Source organism: Sceloporus occidentalis, unplaced genomic scaffold (assembly GCF_023333645.1).
Source record: "Sceloporus occidentalis isolate IW3139 unplaced genomic scaffold, rSceOcc1.0.p SCAF_3, whole genome shotgun sequence".
Classification (NCBI taxonomy): Eukaryota; Metazoa; Chordata; class Lepidosauria; order Squamata; family Phrynosomatidae; genus Sceloporus; species Sceloporus occidentalis.
In genome coordinates, this window is record NW_028316983.1 from 46,886,177 (window position 1) to 46,907,753 (window position 21,577).

General features: G+C 41.6%; 1 protein-coding gene across 1 annotated transcript in view; it reads left to right on the forward strand.

The window, feature by feature from the left end:
• Positions 1-2,385: 2,385 nt before the first annotated feature.
• The window catches only part of TSPAN2 (tetraspanin 2), an 89,419-nt gene continuing 70,227 nt past the window's right edge, over positions 2,386-21,577 (forward strand). The window contains exon 1 of the mRNA XM_089514334.1: positions 2,386-2,585. Coding sequence (XP_089370460.1) covers positions 2,517-2,585 — 69 coding nt within the window. The 5' untranslated portion in view covers positions 2,386-2,516. The remainder of the gene's footprint in view (positions 2,586-21,577) is intronic.

The following is a 21,577-nucleotide window of genomic DNA, read 5'->3' on the forward strand; positions in this document are numbered from 1 at the left end:
AGCTAGATGGACCAAATAATCTGATCTGATATTGATATTCAGTATGGGGATAAATTACCTCCCATGACTGAAAAAGTCCTTAGGGAAAATGTTGCTAACATAATGTCAATGATACTGAGTTAGGTGGAACAATGCTATGATTCAGGGTAAGGCACCTAAAGTAACTTTTTATTGCTCTACTTGAGGAGTGGGACAAAAATGCAGCCCGCCAGATACTGTCAGACTGCAACTCCCACATTCATACTATTGAATATGTTGGCTAGGGCTGCTGGGAGTTGCAGTCTAACAACATCTGAAGGGCCTACCCTGTTGTGCTCTTCTATAACCTCTTCCAGTCTGGTGGCTCTATTTAGTGGTTCCTTCTGCAAGCCCTGGAACCCTTAAGATTTTAGGGTTATGTTATCAGAATCACAAGACAGGAGAGTAGATATATGCTTTCTGGCACCATCTCTCCATCATTTCCCATTGCTGATCCTACTGTTCTCTGAACCCTTGGAAGGTATATGAGGGAATCACTCTATATATGTTCAGGATCCCCGTATGACATAAACATCTGAAGTATCTTGCAGTGACCTCCATATGAGCAAGCAAGCTCCCTGCTACGCTTTTCTTCCCAAGCTTTCCATGGCCAAATACTGGTTATGCTAGTCTGGGGGGTTCTAGTGGGAGTTGTAGTCCCAAAATGTAACCTCTCCAAACTCTGTTTCAGACAGATGAGCAGCAGCAGAACTAGGAGATGAACACAGCAGAGGCAGAAAATGAGGGCTAAAATGTCCAAATAAGACCTCTGGTTCTGAGATCAGGTGTTTGCTTTAATAAGCCAGGCAAATATTTCCTTTGTTGGGTAAATAAATATGTTTTCAGGGCAAACTAGAAACATGATGCTGTCAGCTGCTGGCCTTAAAAGTTTTACTGATGTAAATGGAATTTACACTCTCATAAGCTTGTATTCAGTTTCACCTTTAATTTCATGCTGAGAATATTGGTTTTAATGCAGTTCACATAAACCACAACACTGAAAAAGCTTCCAGGGTGGAGGTGTCATACTAGAACTGGGTCTCAATATGCAGTTGTTTGAGGTTGTAGAATCTGAGACAATGAAATGTATAGGAGCACTTCTGGCTGCACAAAAATCAAATTGACTGCTCCTTTCAAAACTCCTTGCAGAAACAGAATACAGAAGCAATGAAATTGGTCCAGTTTCATCCTTAAAATGCAACTGTTCTGCTAATAATATGAGGGTTTAATATAAGAGCATGTGAGGAGAGGGTATTCAAATACAGTCACCTGCTTGCAGTGAAACAGCCAGTACATGAATTTCAGGCAGTTTTTCTATCCAAGTTCTTGGCACATGTACTCCAATGCCACACGAGTCTTCCACACTGCAGGAATAAAGCAATTTGACACTACTTTAACTGCTATGGTTCCATCCTAGGGTTTGTAGTTTGGTGAGGTATTCAGCCTGGTCTGTCAGAGAGCTCTGGTGCCTCACCAAATTCCAAATCCGAGTATTCTGTCATGGCAGTTAAAGTGGTGTCAAACTGCTTTATTTCTGCGGTATGGAATCAGATACAACCCACCCACCCCCCACCTTTAATGGACTTATATATTAGAGTTGAAAAGACCAAATGATGGTCTAAATACTGATAGGTCCATAACAATTATTACTATCAGTTAATAACATTTATATACAATCTTTTTCTTCAGTGAGCATGCAATGCTTCCTTCCTGCTTACTTTATTCTTACAACAACCATGTGAGGCAGGGTGTGTGTGTGTGTGTGTGTGAGAGAGAGAGAGAGAGAGAGAGAGAGAGAGAGGGAGCACTTTAAAAGAGCTTGTAGCTTCACAAAGGATGGAGGCGACTTGATCTCAAGAGGAGCATCTCTTTTGGTCTTGCTAGTAGAACTTTGTTTTTCCTCCAGGAGGAAGAGAGGGCCTGCCTGCAGCAATGTCCCTCCAATATCACCTGAACCAAGAACAGCCACGTCTTGACAAAATGCTGACTTGGGACTAACATGGTCTCAATTTTCCCCCTCCTATATGATTTAGGGTCTTTATGTCCAGAAGGAATCCCCAAATGTCCTCCATTCTGAGCCCAAGAAGCATGCATTTTAGGCCGCTGTGAGGGTTTTGAGTTTTTCCTTTGGGTCAGGTCCTCCCTTTTTTCCCACCCACCACCAGGCCCAGTATTGCAGAGCATGGAGCCATGGCAGTCCCAAGTGGTGTCAAACCGGGTTATTTCTGCCGTGCGGATGCAGAACCCAGATGGGGCAGGAGATGCCGCGAGGGAGCAGAGGGCAGGAAGGAAGGCCAGCACCTGCCTCCCGCTGCCAGCTCCTCCTCCTCCTCCTCCCTCTCCTCCTTCCTTCCCTCTCTTCTGGTGGAAAGCAGCAGCAAGGACAGCAGCAACAGCCGGCAAAAGCAGCCCCCCTTCCCTGGGTTGGTGGCAAAGGCGCCTCTGGTCCCTTCCTCGCCCAGCTCCAGAAGGAGGAGAGAAGAAGCCCAGGAGCCGCCATGGGTCGCGTCCAAGGAGGGATGCGCTGCATCAAGTTCTTGCTCTTCATCTTCAACTTCATCTTCTGGGTCAGTAGCCCCGCCGGGAGGGAAGAGGGCAGAGATGGAAGGGACCCCGGGATGGAAGGGAGGGAGGGAGGGAGGGAGGGAGGGAGGGAGGGAGGAAAGAGAAAGGAGGGAGGGGAAGGAAGGAAGGAAGGAAGGAAGGAAGGAAAAAAGGAAGGAAAAGGAAGAGAGGGAGGGAGGGAGAAAGGAGGCAAAGGTGGGAGGCATTCCTGCAGCCTTATCACTTGGGGGGGGGGGACGTACTAAAACAAATGACAGTACTTTCCCATAGGGAAACCATACTTGCCCATAGAGAATCACTGGCGAATACTTGCCCATAGAGAAAAACATTGGCGATGTATTCTCCAGTGATTCTCTATGGGCAAGTATGGTTTCTCTATGGGAAAGTACTGTCATTTGTTTTAGTACTTTGGGCAGGGTGACTAGGCTTGGTCCTCCTTTTCCCGGACACGGTCCTTCATTTCCAGCTTCTGTCCAGGAGGGATTTTAACATATCCTCCCTTCTGAGCCAGACTATATATTTCTGTGAGTGTTTTGAGTTTTGCTTTGGTCCTGTCCTCCCATTTGTCTGGAAGGTCCTCCATTTTGCGATGCCTCCTCCTCCTCTGGGCTGAGGACATCTGGTCACCTTGAGTTTGGGGGCAATGGGATGCAGGGGGTCTCTGGGGGTCTGTCCATCCAGGCTCTGGGTTCTTCCCAGCCACCACTTCTGCTTTTGGACTTCTCTTCTCAGGCGGGAGTCAGGGTGACCAGATGTCTTCCTTAGTGCCAAGGCTTAGTGTTAAAACTGAGGACATGTCAGGAAAAAATAGAGGACCCCAACCCAAAGGAAAATTCCAAGCACTCCTATCAATTTAATTACATGCTTCTTAGACAGGCTCAGAATGGAGGACATTTGGGGATTCCTCCTGGTTGAAATGGAGGACATGTCCTGGAAAAATGGAGGGCATTACAAAAGAAAAGCTCAGGACACTCATAGAAAATCTATACCCATGCTTCTTAACAAGGCTCAAAATACAGGACATTTGTGGATTCCTCCTGGACAAAAGGCTGAAATGGAGGCTATGTCCTGAAAAAGGAAGACAGGCCTGGTCACCCTGTTCTGTGTCCTGCCCAAAATTGAGGACATTTGGGAGTTCCTCCTGGACAGAAGGTTGAAATGGAGGGTGTTATCGGAAAAGAAGGACATCTGCTCAGCCTGGTTGCAGCCCAGTGTTCCTTACTCATAGATCAGCTGTAGCACAAATCCCAACCTTTGGGTTGCTAGTCATGAAATTCTGCCCCCTCCAATCCCTTTTGAGCACACTGGCAGCCTAAAAGCCCATCTGGGTGGCTGGACAGCTGGGGAAGATGGGCAAGGCCTCCGTGAGGAAAAGCAAGGCTTTCCTTTGTGTTGAACCTTCTCTTTGGGGCTGCCTGCCTCTCCCTGGTTGCAGCCACACTGCAGAAATAATCCAGTTTGACACCACTTGAACTGCCATGGCTCAGTGCTATGCTGAGATTTGTCATTTTGTGAGACATTTAGCCGTCTCTGTCAGAGAGCTCTGGTGCCTTAGCAAACTACAATTCACAGAATGACATCGCTTTGAGCCATGGCAGTTCAAGTGACATCAAACTGGATTATTTCTGCAGTGCAGATGTAGCCTCTCCCATATCCGCATTAGCCATTGTAATGGCCAAATGCAAGCCCATGACTAACATCATCATTTTATTTTTTCTATCTTTCTCCTGTATCATTTTTAACACTTTTGCCGGATGAAGAAGCCAGTGGAGCTTCAAAAGCAACATGTATAATGTGCATTTTGGTTGGCCCAATAAAGGAATCACTGTTTTGTGGATTTTGGATAATACTGTACTCCTCTGTGTGTGGTTGTGCTCCTCTCTGCACTGACAGATACACTTGTGGGTTGATGTATCAGTTAGGACAGGGATGTGCATGTAGGAACTCATCAGAAGACAGTGAAACAGAGTCTAATGCATTTACTGTGCAAAGGAAGCAGTTCAGATACAAGTGATGTGCTATAGGTTTTCTGTAATTCAGTGGAATATGACAGTGCTGGGAACATGTGGTCTCCTCCAGGTATTATTGGACTGCAACTCCCATCACACCCATCCAGCATAGCCTGTGGGAAGAGGAATTACATCTGAATGTCATTACTAGAACAGGTCACCCTTTCCCAAAGATCAAGAATGATGGGTATTATTATGCAGTCTGGAGGGCAACGGATGCAGGGAGACTGGAATAAGGCATATCGTCTTGAAATTACCAAACACTCCAAAGCCTGGGCAGTGAAAGGAATATTTGTATCCCATCCAAAGCTTAGAAAATTTATTTTCAACTACATCTCATAGAATGCTGCTTGAAGGAATTCTGAGAGCTGTAGTCCAAAAGAATTTTTTTCCCTAAGCTCTAAGTGGATAAATTACTTTTATTGGTGTGTCCTTCTGCATGTCATATTTCATTTTGAAGCTGATGAGGCTGTCAGCCCAGGAGAGGCATATCTCTCCTCATCTCATGAAAATGCCCCCTATCTTTCATTTCCCCCTTTGGCTTGGGTCATGCATGCTTGTGTCACAAGCAAAGCAGGACTGCTCCAGCTGAAACAAATTAAAAAAAAAGGATGAAACTCATAATGGCACAAATGTGCCATTGCCTCCGATAAGCACATGATCGTGATGTGGTTTTTAAGAGAAGAATGTTTTGTTTTCTCTCCTTCGTGGCAAATCAGTCAAGAAACCACTATGTATTTTAAATAGCACAGATACATAAGTGTTGGTTAGAATACTTATAAGAAAATCTATCCATTTTATAAAGCTTTGCAGCTTTGTGGCTGACTTCCTTAGTGGTATGTATGTCATGATCTTCATGCATTTGGACAAAAAAGGAAATTTAAACACACACACACCCATCCTTTAAAATCGGATTGGTGCAGCCGTCCCTTATTTGTGTCACAAGTGTAGTTATTACTGGGCCTCTTCATAATGACATTTATAACATGTCTCACTCATGCTTTTGGGATACCCCATTAGTCCAGATTTTAGCATGTTTTTATCTGAGTTTTCAAGCGATGTGCAGCAATCTCCTAGTTAGTATAATGCAATTTATCTTATCTTAAGGAGTGTAATTTATTGTGATGGTATATTGTACAAAATCCAGCCAATGCTGGTGATTGTCTCTTGAACCTGTATATTGAAAAAGACAAGAAAAATTAACTGTTTAATCTCAGCATGTTCCTCTTGTTCCAGTTGCACTGGGCCAGCCCCTTTCCTCTCCTAACACTGAAAGAGCAGAATTTTAAAATAAGCAATCAAGTGACTTTCCAGTTCTTGAAGAGAATAAGCAGCTATGAAAAGTGTGTGTGTGTGTGTGTGTGTGTGTGTATAGTAGAAGAGCAACAAACCTGTAATAAATTCTGTCACATAATATTATAATTAAGGAGGTCACGGGTATGAATCTGCAAGAACTTATGTCTCATCAACAGGGTCACCATGAGCCGAGATCGACTTAAGGGTGGTTAACAACAACGTCTTCAACAATAAAATCTCAGTGTTCAGTCATGAGAGAGAGAATAAATGTGAAAAGATTTCCCACCTCACATCTTTTGGTGGATTGGTTAACATCATGGGAGACAAGTGCTTGTGGGTTAGAGGAGACAAAGACAGAATTATTGTAGAGGTCTAGAAAGAATAAACTGATGTGAAAGTCATGGCTGTGATGGAAGAGAATAGTAGCCCATCAGTCCCCATTCCTTTTGTTGTGGTTTAAATGGCTGTTCCAAAGTCCCTTGCTTGAGTGTTAGCAGCTGGGAGGATTCAGCCTCAAAAGGGCATATAGTAGAAGAGCAGCAGAAGGTAAAGGTAGTCCCTTGACATGAATGTCTAGTCATAACTGACTGTAGGGGGTAGTGCTCATCTCTGTTACTAAGCCGAAGAGCCAGCGTTGTCTGAGGACTACTCTGGTGATCATGTGGCCAGCATGACTGCACTGAACTCTGTTACCCTCCCACTGAAGTGATACCTTTTTATCTACTTGTATTTGCATACTTTCAAACTGCTAGTTTGCCAGAAGATGGGACTAGTGACAGGAGCTCACGCTATCATGCAGCACTTGGGCCTCAAACTGCCAACCTTCTGATCTTCCAGTTATCAGAACTGACAGCTTTACTAAGCCACTGCACCCCCAAGAGCAGCAAACCCATAATAAATTCCCACAGACATTTATTATAAACCTATGCCTTTACTTTAGGATTTCAAGTGTCTTTAGATTAGGAGGTGGGAATCATGCGGCCTTCCAGATGCTGTTGAACTGCGACTCCCAACTTCCACCACTTCCAGTCCAAATAACACAAAAAGCAGTTGGAAGCCAAGCACACAAACACATACACAATGCTAGAGGAGCATACAACTGCAAGAAAAATGTACAACATAACTCAATATGCAAAGCAAGTCCATATGATAAGTGTAGCAAATCTGTTGTATACAAAACAAACATTGATTATGCTGCAAGTGAAAGAACTACTGGATTGAATGAGGTTATTATGAATAACATGGGTGAAATCATAGAACCATTGATTGGAAGAGACCTCAAGAGACTTCAAGTGACTGCCATATAGGAACACAGGAACCCAGAATCAATGCACCCCCCAAATAATTATAAACCACATGCAAAACAAGAAATGAGCAGAATTGTAATAATATATGAATGTAAATAAAGGTTAGCAATACAAAGCAGGAAGGAAATATGTGCAATAAAAACCAAAATGTTGCTTCAATATTTAAATTGAACATACAGGATTTCTAAATATTCAATTTCAACAAATCTTGAAGATCCCTGGTTCATATCCAGGTGAGGGCCTCCTCCAGACATTTACTGTCTTGATCACTGCCAGATTTGAACAACAGTATCTTTTATTTACATTCACATTTTATTACCATTCTATTCTAGATGCATCTGGTTTATGGTTATGCAATAGTTCTTTCACTTGCAATATAATGCATTCTGCATACTTTAGATTTGTTACATTTATCATATGAATGTGCTTTCCAAATTGATTTCTAGTCAAGTCCATGAAGGCACCTGATGAAGTGGACTTGAGACCACAAAATCTTGTGCTAGAAATTTCTTTTTCTAAGTTTCAAAGATGCTACAGAATCCCTTTATATCTTTGTCATGCTGAAAAAGGCATAACTCTTTGAATACATATTGATTTATGTTGTGTATATTTAGCAATTACATTCACCTCTAGCATTATTTTGTATGTGTTTGGACTGCCAGGCCAACAATATCTGAAGAACTGCATGATTTCCACTCCTGCTTTACTCCTTCCACTCCAGCATCTGGGTTCTCTTTTCACCAGGTAGTGGTGCAATGAAGCCAAGTTTTTCAGGGTCAGTGTCCTGAGACCTTTTGAGTAGGAAAGTTGACATTATCTGCCACCTCCCTGTTTCCCCTGAGTTTAACTGCAGTCCTCATAGTAGCTGGTAAGAAAGTGATCTTCCCCTGCAAGAATAAGTTGTTCTGAGTTGCTCTTGGTGTAATACAAGATATTTGGAATGGATTGGTCTTGAATGTGCTATTATGAACCACTGCCTTTGCAATGACTGTTCCTACTGGTGCAGCTAAAAACTGCTCATCCTGGTTTATTGACATGCATCAGTGAAGCCACCTGGATATTTCCTGGGATTGGGGACATAGGGGACGATCATGATGAGAAATTCACGTTAGTTCTATAACACTGTCTATATCTTAGCATCAAATGTGCATCTCCAAAGAGACAAATTTGGATCAACGTTTGATTAAATCTTTGGTCCTTGGGCTCCTTGACACCTGAACTCCCAGGACACTCAGTCAGCATGGGCAATATTCAGAGATTCTGTGAGTTGAAAAGATCTGGAAGACTGAAGGTTGAGAACCAGTGGCTTGTAAAAATCTATAGTTCCTTTTAAAGGTGGCAGAACCCAGTAGACTCCCACAAGCGCCGGTAATTACACCTTTTCCTTTTGGTATATCCGGTGACTGCTGCCACCAGCAGCACGTCTGTCTCCTTATTTCCAATTATTAACTGGCCAGGACATTGCATGGTCCCAAAGATGGTTGCTGAGAACTGGCAAGAAGAAATCAGGCAAGAGAAAAGTCTGCCAGCTCTAAACAATGCGATGTTAGATGTCTGGAGCTGGACTTGAATGTTATGGTTAGCAAACATTTGTCTTTTTTCCATAGGGAAAAATGGAGAGATAGCTCCATCTGGCAAATTTAGTTAGAGTCAGAAGGCTGGAAATTTATTTCTAATTGACAATCAATGTAAACATCACTGTTTGCTGGATCAGGGTAATTTGTCAATCATGCCTAAATTATTCTTTTGAAAATAGCTAAAATTGTTCATTCTTTAGGCTAATATCTTGCCTGAAGAACTGTAATCTGCTTTCTCAGAAGTAGCTTTTGATTCAACATCTTTAATTGCATGGTAAATGAACAATCATGAGATTGAGTGCATTTTAGGCAGCGTAATGAATATAGGTTTGCTCTTTGTCTTGTTAACCATTAGGCTTAAGCTTCTCAGATTCTTCTCTCATAAGAGTCCACTGCTTTGCTGCATACTGCCCAGAATATTTCCATGTATATTAAAAATGTTTTATCCCTGAATTCCTGAAGAACAAACATCAGTATAAGTTGCTGGTATTCTAGTTTATATTTTGTGTAACACATCTCTCAGATCTAAATACCCACATCAACCCGCCAGTAAAAGAAAATAGACTGTCAGCGAAACCATAGAAACAGCAAAGGAAATAAACAGCCACAATAGGGCACATTTGTTTATCCTTGGCATTGTTTTGCTATCAACACACTTTCCCAGAGCTCTGTGGCTCTTGGTGCCTAGGCAGTGCAGCTGATCTCTAATCTGGAGAAAAGCATGACAAAAAAAAAAATTCTTAAGGAACACTATGGGCTTCTTTAACATGGTCATATATTCCAGAGCTGCATAAAAATGACCCATAGGGATATACTTTCCCCATGTGGTTCTTTTGTAATGTTGTCAAGACTTAGAAATCTAACTTTCCTTAGTGTAGGCAGAGGAATTCTGTGCTCCTCTGGTCATGTTGAACTGCAACTCCCAGCATTCCTCAAAATTGTTTATTCTGCCTAGGGCAGCTGAGATTTACAATCCGACAACATCTGGAGAGCTAGGAAGCATCTCCTTCCACCTTAAAACTTATTCCCCCTACCCTTAAAAGCCATTGAGTTGAGATTCAAATTTGGAATGCAGAATGGTTTTCCAAATGAGCAGTCAAACTTTATTCTGATGCCTCATTTTTGAGGGAATATATCACATGGCCATTCACAGATCTGCATGTGTACTGATACAATTTTTATTAACTGCTGTCAGGTCAACTTTGACTTACAGAGAGACAGCCAAGTCCCCCTATTATCAACAGCCGTGCTTATGTCTTGCAGATTCAGGATAATGGTTTCCTTGAAATTCATCTGGAATGCGGTCGTCCTCTTTTCCTACTGCCTTCTACCTTACCAAGTATTAATCACATTTCTAGTAAGTCATCTTTCCTCATGATATGGCCAAAGTATGACAGTATCAGGCCCCATTCCCACCGGCCCAGTTAGCGTGGGTGGAACTGGGTAGATCCAGATGCCCCTCCCCCGAATCTCTCAGCAAGTGCCCACTAGATTTGAGGGGGATTTTAACCCGAATGACTTATCGGGTTTAACTTGAAGGTGCCTGCTGTCAATCAAGCGATCGTCATAGGTGACGTTTGCAGGGGCATCAGAAGTGTTCTCCCCCCCTTCTTTTTTAAAGGGCCATGCACAAAATGCCCCAAAGTGTGCACATTTTGTCAAAATTTAAAATCTCTTTTGTGTGTGGGGGGGGGGGGCATTTGGGTCAGCGCAGGTTATGATCTGCCCTTGGCCCCATTTTCAACCCCAAAATGCAAGCTAATGCATCTTGTATCCCCAGCTCCTTGCCACCCCAGAATGCCTCTTACACATGTAATAATAATAATAATAATAATAATAAATTCCTCACCTCGGAAATGCCAGAAAAGGATGCGATTGTCATGCATTCTTTTTTGCTTTTAAAAGGTTACCCGTGAATTGCTTAGAGACAGTAGCAAAAGCATGTATCATTTTGCCAGTTGCCTAATTGACAAGAGCAACAAATGTAACATTCGAATTATAGCATTGATTCGCAAAGGAAAAAAAGTCTAGCCCTTTGCAACATTTCCCCTTTGCTGGAAGCCAGCAAATAGAAGGGGAAGTGAACAAGCAGCTAGCCATGTTCTATCTATCTATATCTGCCTCAAAGAAAAAAAAACATGTACATATTTTGTCAAAAATAATTATAAAAAATAAAAAAGGGGAGGAAGGTGCCTGATGGGAGCTCCTTTCGTTCCTTGCCTTTGACCTGACCTGAACTGACCCTTTTCCTCCTGCTGACATTCTCTTCAGAGGGGCTTTGCCATTGCCTTCCACTGAGGCTGAGAGAGAGTGACCTGTCAGTTCCAACTAAAGTAGACCCATGGAATCAATTGGGAATAAAAGGGAAATGCAGTGCAGGCATTCTGACTGTAGTATCTGCATATAACACAAATAATAATAATAATAATAATAATAATAATAATAATAATCCAGGAGCAAGCGGAAATAAAGCACAAGCAAGCACACAGACATGTCACCCAAAAAATCATGCGCATAAATTGTCAGAAATAAAAGAGGCTCCTTCTGCTGCAGCTGGATTTCCCTACATCCCCCGGCTTAGCCCCACAGCCCTATTTCCCTGGGCAATCCTCCTCCTCTTTCCTTCCAACCCTCCCCTCCCAAGTTGCCCTGGCGCCTTCATCCTCCTCCTCCTGCTCCATTAGAGAATGCCCTCCATGGCTCCCTTCTTCCCAGGGCTCCCTCCTCCTCCTCCATCACTTTCTCCACTTCCCCCTCCCTCTTACAGCCTTTTGCAGCCCAAAAGTCACCCTGATTTCCCCTTTTGCCTCCTCTCAGCCTCCAGTCCTTCAGCTCTTTCTTCCTCCTCCTCTTCCTCCCCCTCCCCTTGGATGAGGGGAGGGAATGCTCTGACCTCTGCCCGCCCTCTGACCTTAATCCCTCCCTGAATTTGCCCCGAACATGATCGAGGGCAAGTTCATATTTTGTGGAACCCAGGTCTTTTGGGAAAAGACAGATTTTAGCCCAATTCTGGATACCCCGGGGTAAGGGGCATTTCCTTGTGCAAGCCTCGACATGGATTGTGACAGAATCAGGCCCAATATGAACTTCACATGCAAATTTCGAATCCTGAACCGGGTTAAATGGTAGTCTGAATGGCCCCATAGTTTAGCAGTCCTGGATTCTAGGGAGAGTTTAAGCTTCAATTGCTTTATTTGTCTTTTTAGTAGTCCTTGGTGTCTGTAGAACTCCTCTCCAGCACCACATTTCAAATGAGTTGATTTTCTTGCCCTCAGCCTTCTTCTCTGTCCAGCTTTCACAAACATTCATAGAAATTGAAAATAGGATGGCATGGACAATCCTAACTTTAGTATTCAATTATATATCTTTGCACGTCAGGATCTTATCTAGTTCCTTCATAACTGCCCTTCCAAGTCCTCATCCTCTTCTGATTTCTTGAGTCCAGTCTCCATTCTGTTTAATAACTGAGCCAAAATATAAAAAATCTTGAACTTTCTCTGAAGATGCCAGCCACAGATGCTGGTGAAACGTCAGGAAGAAAATTTTCTAGGACATGGCCACATAGCCCGAAAAACCCACAAAAAACCATGGATGCCGGCCATGAAAGCCTTTGACTTCACAAACTTGTTTCAGTGTCTTCATTTTCAACTTTAAAGTTATGTATATCATCTGTGATTGTTATTTTTGTTTTCAAATGTATACCTACCTTTGCATTTTCCTCCTTGACATTCTTCAATAATTGTTCAAAGTCTTCGCTATTTCCTGCTGGTAGTATGGTGTCATCTGCCTTTCTTGGTGTTCCTACCTCCAATTTTCATACCTTCTTACTCCAAGTCTAGTATAAGTTCAGCATACAAGTTAAACAGATAGGGTGATAAAATGCAGCCTTGCCTGACCCCCTGGCCAATCGGAAAGCATTCTGTTTCTCTGTATTCTGTCCTAACAGTAGTCTCTTGTCCTGGATACATGGCAATGTGTATATAAGGCTTTGAGCTAGTAGTTGAACTTGCAGTGTCAAATTCTTCCCTGATCCTGAGTCCACTAAAACTGGTTCTGCTATCTCAATACTGCAGAACAAACCAAATTTGCTAAAGGAATCCCAAATGTATATGTTAAATCAAAGACTTCAGTTTATTCAACTTGTCATGCAAATAAGGATATTCACAGTATTGATTCTGCTTCTGGATTTCATGCAGAAGGATAAGAGGATTACTTCCTGTGCTTTCTCACTAGCAGGAATCTTGCACAGCTTTTACCAGTCATCTGATATACTTCCAAGCCTGAATTAATAGATATATGGCCTAGAAACTTGGTGAGGATTTTTTAACAAAATGAAAGATGAACTACTTGCCCTGATTTCTGTACTAAATGTCAAATTTTGAACTTGTATAGATATTTAAGTAAATTGTACAGTTTTCAGCAACATGTGTGCCTTCAAGTAATTTGTCAACATATAGTGAGCCCATAAATTTCATAGGGTTTTCTTGGACAAAGAATACTCAGAGATGGTTTTGCTAGTTCCTTCCTCTTAAATATAGCCTACAGCACCTAGTATTCATTGGCAGTCTCCCATACAAGTACTAAACAGAGATGACACTTTTTAGTTTCCAAAATCAGACAGGATCTGGTACCTTTAGGGTACTACATACAGCTTTATGTTTCCCCTTAACTGGAGTTTCTCTAGCTTAGTTTGCAATGAGGTTGGGAATTGTGAGGTCTTGCAGATGTTGTGGCATTACAGCTTTTAGTATTCCTCCTCACTGGCCATGCAGACCAGGCCTGCAGTGACCTGCAGTTCAGCAATGTCTAAAGGGCCACGCAATTTCTATCTCTTATCTACAGCAACCCATGTCACTGTCCTTCGACCTCATGGAGACCTGGCTATAGTGCTTTCAGAGAGTAAAGAAAGACAGCATGTGGTTCTCTCTCAGTAATTGCTTCATCAAGTGGTTGCTGACTCAGGATGTGGCTGAGTTCTGGGATAGTACAAGGCAGACCGTTCCCAGCACTACCAATCAAAATTGATATTGTGCAGCTTTTTCATCTTTTTCTCCATAACGGATTTTTGGTGGTATTAAAAAAGTTGGAAGAAATGGTGGGCAATGCTGGATTGTTTTGGATGAAAGATGATGTCTGGGTTTCTCTTACCTTCCACAAATGAGGGAGGGTGATGACACAATAAAAGTCTTTCTAAAGGCACCTATAACTTCCCTGTCTTGGCTTGATCAGAATGCATTATCAAACTGAGATGCTTTTAAGCCACTACAGTTTTTAAGCACACTTCTTCGGGGCAGGAGCACTCTGTATTAGAATGGAAAGAACTCATTCTTAAAAGCTCACATCATTCTATCAATCAATTGTGCAGCTCCTGCCAATGATCAGTATTGTTATCTATGTATACCCATCACTGCTTTTTAAAATCAAAAGTATGGCTGTGGATTTTGCATCCAGTGGTTCAAGAGAGATTTGGAAACTGCTGCATGCAGCATCAGAGATCTCCCTCCTTTAAAAAAATTCCTTTGGAATAAATAGCTGAAATTGGGAGCAGAGAGGAACAAATGAGAGATAAGCAGACTTTTTGCAGCACTCAGCTGGGCACAGTTAAGTTCTATATATGAGCAGTAAATGAGTGGTGTTACACACCATCAGACCAATATCCAGAAAATGAACCACTCATCTTGACCTTATTTCATCACAGCAACACAGGCAGAGTGAAATAAAAATAATATTTTATTTTTTTTCACTGGCACTCTGTGCTAGTACTGCTTGGCAGGATGAAGTAAAAGCCTTATTAGTCAAAGGGCTTGTTCAAACTGAATGTTGATTTATGCTTGAATTAAGGTTATTTGCATACACATGTGATGTGCATGCTGATGGGCAACAAAGCAGTGGCAATACAGGATGCTCTATGAGGTCATATAAATGTTAAAGTACATTGGGCACCTGGAGAATATGTTAACAAGCAGGTCATTGAAGGGTCTTAGTGCCATAGTGCAAACAAGACCATAATGAAGATAAGAAACAAAGTAGCCTCCCTGCTTGGAATGAGCATTTGCTTATGAACTTGTTCATCCATGCTAACTAATAATCATTGTTTCTAAAATGCCTGTAAGTCAGACTCTGACCCTCCCCATAGGTCTACACACGCAGAAGTAGACTTCTTGATGACTGCAACATCGCAGCTGAAACATCAAAAATGATATCCATCCCACATCAAAAGCAAAACTTTTTAAAATGGAAGTACCTCTTACATTCAACTGCAAGGCTATAAAGGGTAAAAGTTCAATTGATGGGAGAGTGTAAAAACCTAAGTGGGAACTGTTGCTCTCTATGCATGCCTTATGCCAACCTGAGATCACAGGATGGGATTGAGTATTTTAATAAACAAATAAATAAATGTACAGATGTTGAGCCTTACTTTGACATTGACAGTGAGTCACTTTGTATCACTGAACTTGGGAGAAGGCTGACTAGTTTAGGAGTATGGGTTGCATGGTACATACCACAGCTCTGTCCTTCTACACTTTGCTGCCATTCCCCACTGCTTACCATCTAACATATGTGGCAGCCAGAAGACAGGTCCAGCCCAATAGCTATAGCTCTTTATATTTTTACTTTGCAAAGGGGAAGAGGTCACTTACCACAATTAGGATAAGAAGGAATAAGTATTATACTGTCTGTGGGCTACATCCAGCCCTTTGGCAGTCTTGAGTGGTGTGCCTGAGGGTCCAAGGGCAATTACTCTTCAACGTTTGTATCAGTGACTGAGATGATGGGGTGGAGGGAATCTTGTTGCATCAAAAGTGATGTTTCTGGTGACCAGAATTTAGTTCTGTCAGGATCAAAGGCTGTGTCCACACTGCAGAGATAATTTGGTTCAACACCACTGTAATTGCCATGGCTCAGTGCTATGGAATTCTGGGAACTGCAGTTTGTTGTGGCACCAGAACTACCTAAATACCCCAGTTCGCAGAATTCCATAGCACTGAGCCATAGCAGTGAAAGCAGTGTCAAACTGGATTATTTCTGCAGTGAGGATGCAGCCTTTGATCCTGACAGAACTAAATTATGGTCACCAGAAGCATCACCTCTGGTCACTACAAATCTTGCTGGTGCAGCACTCTAAGGTTTGGGAAGTGCCAAAAGCAGCCCTCTGACCTTCAGCACATGGCCACCTTTCATCTAAAGAGTTCTTTTGTTGACTAAGTGTATATATTTTTGTTTCCAGAGTTGTATATTTTTCTTTTCTTTTCATTGCATTCATTCCAGAGAATGAGGCTCAGACTAGATATTCAGCAGAATGAGACTATGGAATATTAAGTTGGTTAAATGGGCTGCCCTACTTCAGATTGCAGAGGGAAGATTTAAATTTTGTTTAAATTTTGAAGATTCTGGTTTAAATCTTATTGTTAGTCCCAACTACAATAGATTTTCTGAGTCAAAAGAACTTACAAACATGTTGGCCTCCTATTGATTTAGTAGCTTTGCAATAGCTGATAACAACTGGATTTTGGACTGTATCTTTATTTACAGAGGAGGCTTCAGGAGTGGAGACAAAGCCAATGTAAAAAGAGAGTCTAGTGCCCACTTGGGCATTGCAGCAGAAATTAAAGATAGGCAATGCAATACTCTCAATCAAATGCTAGCTCAACCGTTAGTCTTACCATTAGTTTTTAAGTAGTCTGTCTGGCTTTTTTTTTAAAGGTCATTCCTTCATTTTTAAATCCAGAACTTGGAATACAGTTTGTACAATGAAAACTTCCAGAATCCCCGACTGAACATGGCAAAAAATATTTTTTTATCTTTTTCATCTAATTTAAGAAAATGTTTCCCTTTAAAAAAGAAATAAAATGCAGAGCTACTCTGGAAATTTGGGTAGCTGTTTCCTGGTTGCATCACATGGTGCCAGCCAGTCCACACTGTGCAGAGCTGGCTTCTCCAAAAGAGCAGTCTCCTGGAAATTTTGCTTTCAAAATAGCTTTGTTTCTTTAAAAAAAAAGCAGAGGGGGAGTCATGTCTGTATTTATCCTTAGGGATTGTTGATCCACATCAGCCTGAACATTTAAGAGATCATATTCTAAAAGTACATAGCTGCTATAGATATGAGATATTATACTGTAATAATAATTACAGCAAAGAGCACTGTTTGAAATGTCTGTCATGGAAGCAGAACTGTTTGGGGTTGTGTGTGTGTGTGTGTTTAGTTTTGTTTTTTGTTTTTTCCTTCTGGCAACCTATCCTTCATGTCACAGATGCAGGCGAAACGTCAGAAATAAACTCTTCCAGACATGGTCACATAGCCAAAAAGCCCCACAAAAAACTATGGATGCCAGCCATGAAAGCCTTCAACTTCATATCCTTCATGTTATTACAATCTCAGCCTATATTTTAAAATAACAAGTTAACATTTTCCTTTGTATTTAATACCCTTTCCTTGCTGCATTAGGTGGGTACTGTTATATATTTCCATTGATGAAAGGAGACTTGTGCTATTCATTTTAACAATGCCATTGAATCCCACAACAGGAGCATGATAGCTGCTGAAAAATCAGTAGAACCCAGTGACTAAAGGGCTTTTTTTGGAACCACCTATTTCCGCTGATAATGGGACTGTGCACAAAGCTTTGGCAAATGGCCAGGTCTAGCAAGTCCCAGCTCACAAAACAGACTTTAACAATTGGTACAGCAGGCTCTACCACCACAGATTCTTCCATTATCTCACAACCTCTTTCTTGCTGCTCACTCACTTTCTTGGTTCTGTTAATGGTTGATACATTTGGAAGTTTACTTTACCTATCCTCCACTGTTTTTTGTTATTTATTTAAAATATATTTTAATTTCCTTGGAGATCTGGCCAAAGCAGTTGTAGAGACATAAAATAAAAACAAAATCCTCAGGATAAAACAGTTCAGAGGCAGCTAAAGCAGCAAAACATTCTGATCATCATAGTCCCATTTAAAGCATGTGGGCAAATGAACACATTTTGATCTGGCATCAAAAATATGGCAAAGGGGGCATTAACCATACTTTGTGGGGAAGTATGATGTCCTCTTCTGGGACAAGAACACTTAATCTCCCCTGCCCCTTGAAGTCCAAGCAGTTAAGCTGTAGGATACAGTTCAGAAATGCTTGATTGACAGTTGCAGAAAGTATTAACACTTCAGAGACCTCATTACATTACAGGAACAGGACTAGTCTCTTTCCTTCACCAGCTCAAGGCAAAGACCTTTTCCCTTAGGGTCAACATTTCCTTCGTACGTTTGCTCACCCCCACCTCACAGTTAATTTCTTCCCCCTTGCAGGGGCTGGGAACTTCTACACAGCCAGGCTGTGGAAAAAGTAGCCTTTAAGGAAGGGGTGATAGAAATCTGGCTACCACTGTACTTGTTTGGTACTAGAAGGAATCCTGGGGCTATTCCATTACATCTGCTCAGCATCCGGGAGTATTCCTGGTTTCACTTATACCAAGTAGTTGCTGGGTAAGGAATCACCATACCTGGTCAGTAAAGGCAAGCTGTCTACTTCTTTTGACTTTCCTGAGCTGCCTTCTGGCTAGGTTTTACAAGACTGCTTGTTACTGCCCCACTCTCTATCAGCTATTGCTGGTACCCTGGTCACAACCAGGTGAGCTGCGTCCTAATTTCTTTACCATGGTTGGCTTTACTGGTTTCTTCTTACTGAGACAGAAGGCTTGCCTATCCTTCTAAGTCCACTTAGACTCTGGTGAACCTTCAAGAGGGTATTCAAGAGAAAGGCTCTTTCTCTAATTGTTATATACATATTTTCTATGACAAGGAAACATGGGAATTGAGCTTTTTCATAAGACCTAAAAGCACAGTAATCTGAGGTAGGGACACACTTGGTGTGGAGTGGTGCAAAAGTGGCTGACAATATCCATTTGTCATAGTATGTTTTTTTTTAAAAAAAAACCTATGTACATTTAGCATGCTTTGTTTTGTGATCAGTAAGTGGAAGGTAAGCATAGCCACTTTGAGATCCAACTTTGGGCAGGGGGAGTAGCAGGATATAAATATGTACTTGCTTGCTATAAATAAAAAAGATTTCATTTGTGGGACTGATTGCTGAGATATGCACTTCTGAGGAAATCCCATTGTGGGAGTGGGAAATGGGTTAACCATAGGGAAGACACTTTCCCATTAATGTCCAGTTTGACCCATAGTTGACATATACGTGGAAGCTAGCTGAGGTCAAATGCCACTACAGAGGGGTAAGTACCAAAAGCAGGAGAAAAAAATACAAACCATGACCTTCCTCTTCTGCTTCATCCATCTGTTGAAACATGTGGTTGTCTATAAGAATTCTTCTGGAATTCCTTTCCCATGAGAGATTACATTTGTATTTCTGAATGTTGTGTTGCTGCTGCTCCTGTTTATATTGATTGACCTCTCATGATTAATCGAGTAATACTTCATTGTTTCCAAAACAGGCCATTTGTCTGTTCACTGGGGCATTGGAGACCCACCCACTCCCTGATTTAAATGCATATGCTGATGGTTACTCACAAAAGTATGAATGATATCACTTGGTTGCTGTGGATGTGCTTTGTTCAATCCACTTTGTGCTATAGGGAATATCTATGTTTCTGGTGGTCTTTGTTGAGCCAATGGTCTGATGATGTAACAAGTAATGTTTTGCATGTAATGGCTATCAACAGGCATTCCAGGATTATGAGCCAGAGTGTCTGTTTTGCTCTTGCATTTCCCATTGGTTCTGTACTTTATGGTCAAGGTCTACTGTGTATGTTCTACAATCTGGTGGGAATTTGCAGTTCCATTATGGAAGAGTCACTGGGGGCAAGAAGCACACAGCTTGCTTTAATTGCATTCTCTGATTTTTAACTCTCTAATGATTCTGAAGTGCCTAATAGGGATTAATTCTCCCCCTAATTTTTCTCTAGGACTAATAGTGGGATGTGTAGCCTCATTATGAGGCTTTTATACATATTTAAAAGGCTGGCAAAGAGTTGTTCACCCTCAGACAGTAGTTCTATAATTTAGAGGTTTTTTCTATACTAATAAATGCACTGTGTGGATGTGTGTCCATTTGTGTAAGTATATCCACCAAAGCTCCAAGTCTGTGAAACTGAGACACCTGAAGCTTATTTAGTTTTAAAAAATAATGAATTTTTATTTATTGACATACTTGTATAGCCCACAGTGCCATTCTACAGTTGTTATGTGACACACTTCCCAAACCAGCAAAGAGAGAACTGTAGTTAGGTGTGGCATTTTAATTTCTCCAGAAGGCCTTTAGGCACCTCCACATGGGCCATTGACACAGTAGGGAAAACAACTTCTCAGACAAAAGTCCTGCATCACTTTCTAGAGCCCCAGAATTTCAAAGACAAACAAAAGAAAAGGTACTGCTGCTTGATAAAGGAGAAGAGTGAGCAAAGGAGACAGGTAAAAATTCATTGGGTTGGAGGGACAGGCCAGTGAGTAAGAAAACAAGTGAATGTGGCAAGAAACAGACAGAAGGAAAATAGTACTTGAGTGGGGAAGAGTAAGAATATGGTGAGAGAAGAGTGCATGGCTGAGTAAGGAAAGAGCCATGTAGTTCTGTGGAATAGAAAGAGCCCCAACAAAGGTGGGAAAGTGAGGGGAGAGGGAATCCAGTTTTGTCTGCAGATTTACACACCTATAGAGACTAATGCATGTTAGCAATATTCTGTATCAGGAAACCAATACAGTCCCTTTTTTCTGTCTGCATAAGGTTGTGTTATCATTTGTCCTGTGCAGTGGTGAGAAGATTGGGGGGGGGGGGGGCTGAGTGAGAGGGGCAAGGCAGAGAAATGAGGCTGTGAAGTGTGAACTATATGCAGCTTCAAGTTTTCCCCATTCCTACTTCATATTATCCATTTGTCCTGGGTTAGCAAAGACAGCTCTGTTAATCCTCTGGTGTCCCACTTTCTCAACTGCTTTAAAAATGTCCCAGTTTTTCTGTGATTCTTCCATTTCCCCCTTAATCCTTGGCTTCAGTTGTTGCAAACTAGGTCAACTGCAAAAGTACTGTAGTTTGCATCCAGTATACTCAGCAGAAGGGAGTAGAGAAGGTACAATCTAGCCCCACCTAAACTCTATACATGCATAGTTATTTTTGTATGTTCTTCCTCATTAATAATGCTTGCTCTCTTATTGCCTGGTCACACTCTTTTGACCACACTATGATGTACCTCAGCTACATTTGTAACAGTTTTCACCTATGTTCCGCTAATGTACTACCAAAGCAGGCTAGGAAATCAACTTGCCAGTGAATAGTACTCAAAGCATAAACTCCCATCTTTGCACCTGCCCTTTTCTGAATGCCTAAGATTTTGTGTTTTTAATTTATATATACAAAAGTGTATGTAAGGCCTGCACTGTGGATCAATCCAGCTGTTCAAATCAATAGTGTCCAGCAGTTCATCTTTTAAGAAATGCTCTCCACTTTTCAGTCTACCAGATTTTTCTTAGCACCCAATTGGATGCAAAATGAGCAGTTGGGAGGGGGAATTGTGTGACATTTGGAAAGCTGATAACACAACCTTATGCTGATTGTTGTAAAAAAATGGAGGGAGGGATAATATACATGTATTATGGATTTGTTGTAACATATTGGAAAATGAGTGTGCAGAAATTTTTGCAAAAGTTTTAAAGGTACTCAAGGATTATTGCTATCCTAGCAAAAATTCAGTATTTGAGAAGTACCAACAGGAACAGATTGGTATAACAGGAGAAAACAGGAATAGACAGATAACTATCTTTTCCAATCAAAGCTGACTCGAAAATAAATATCACTGTAAAGC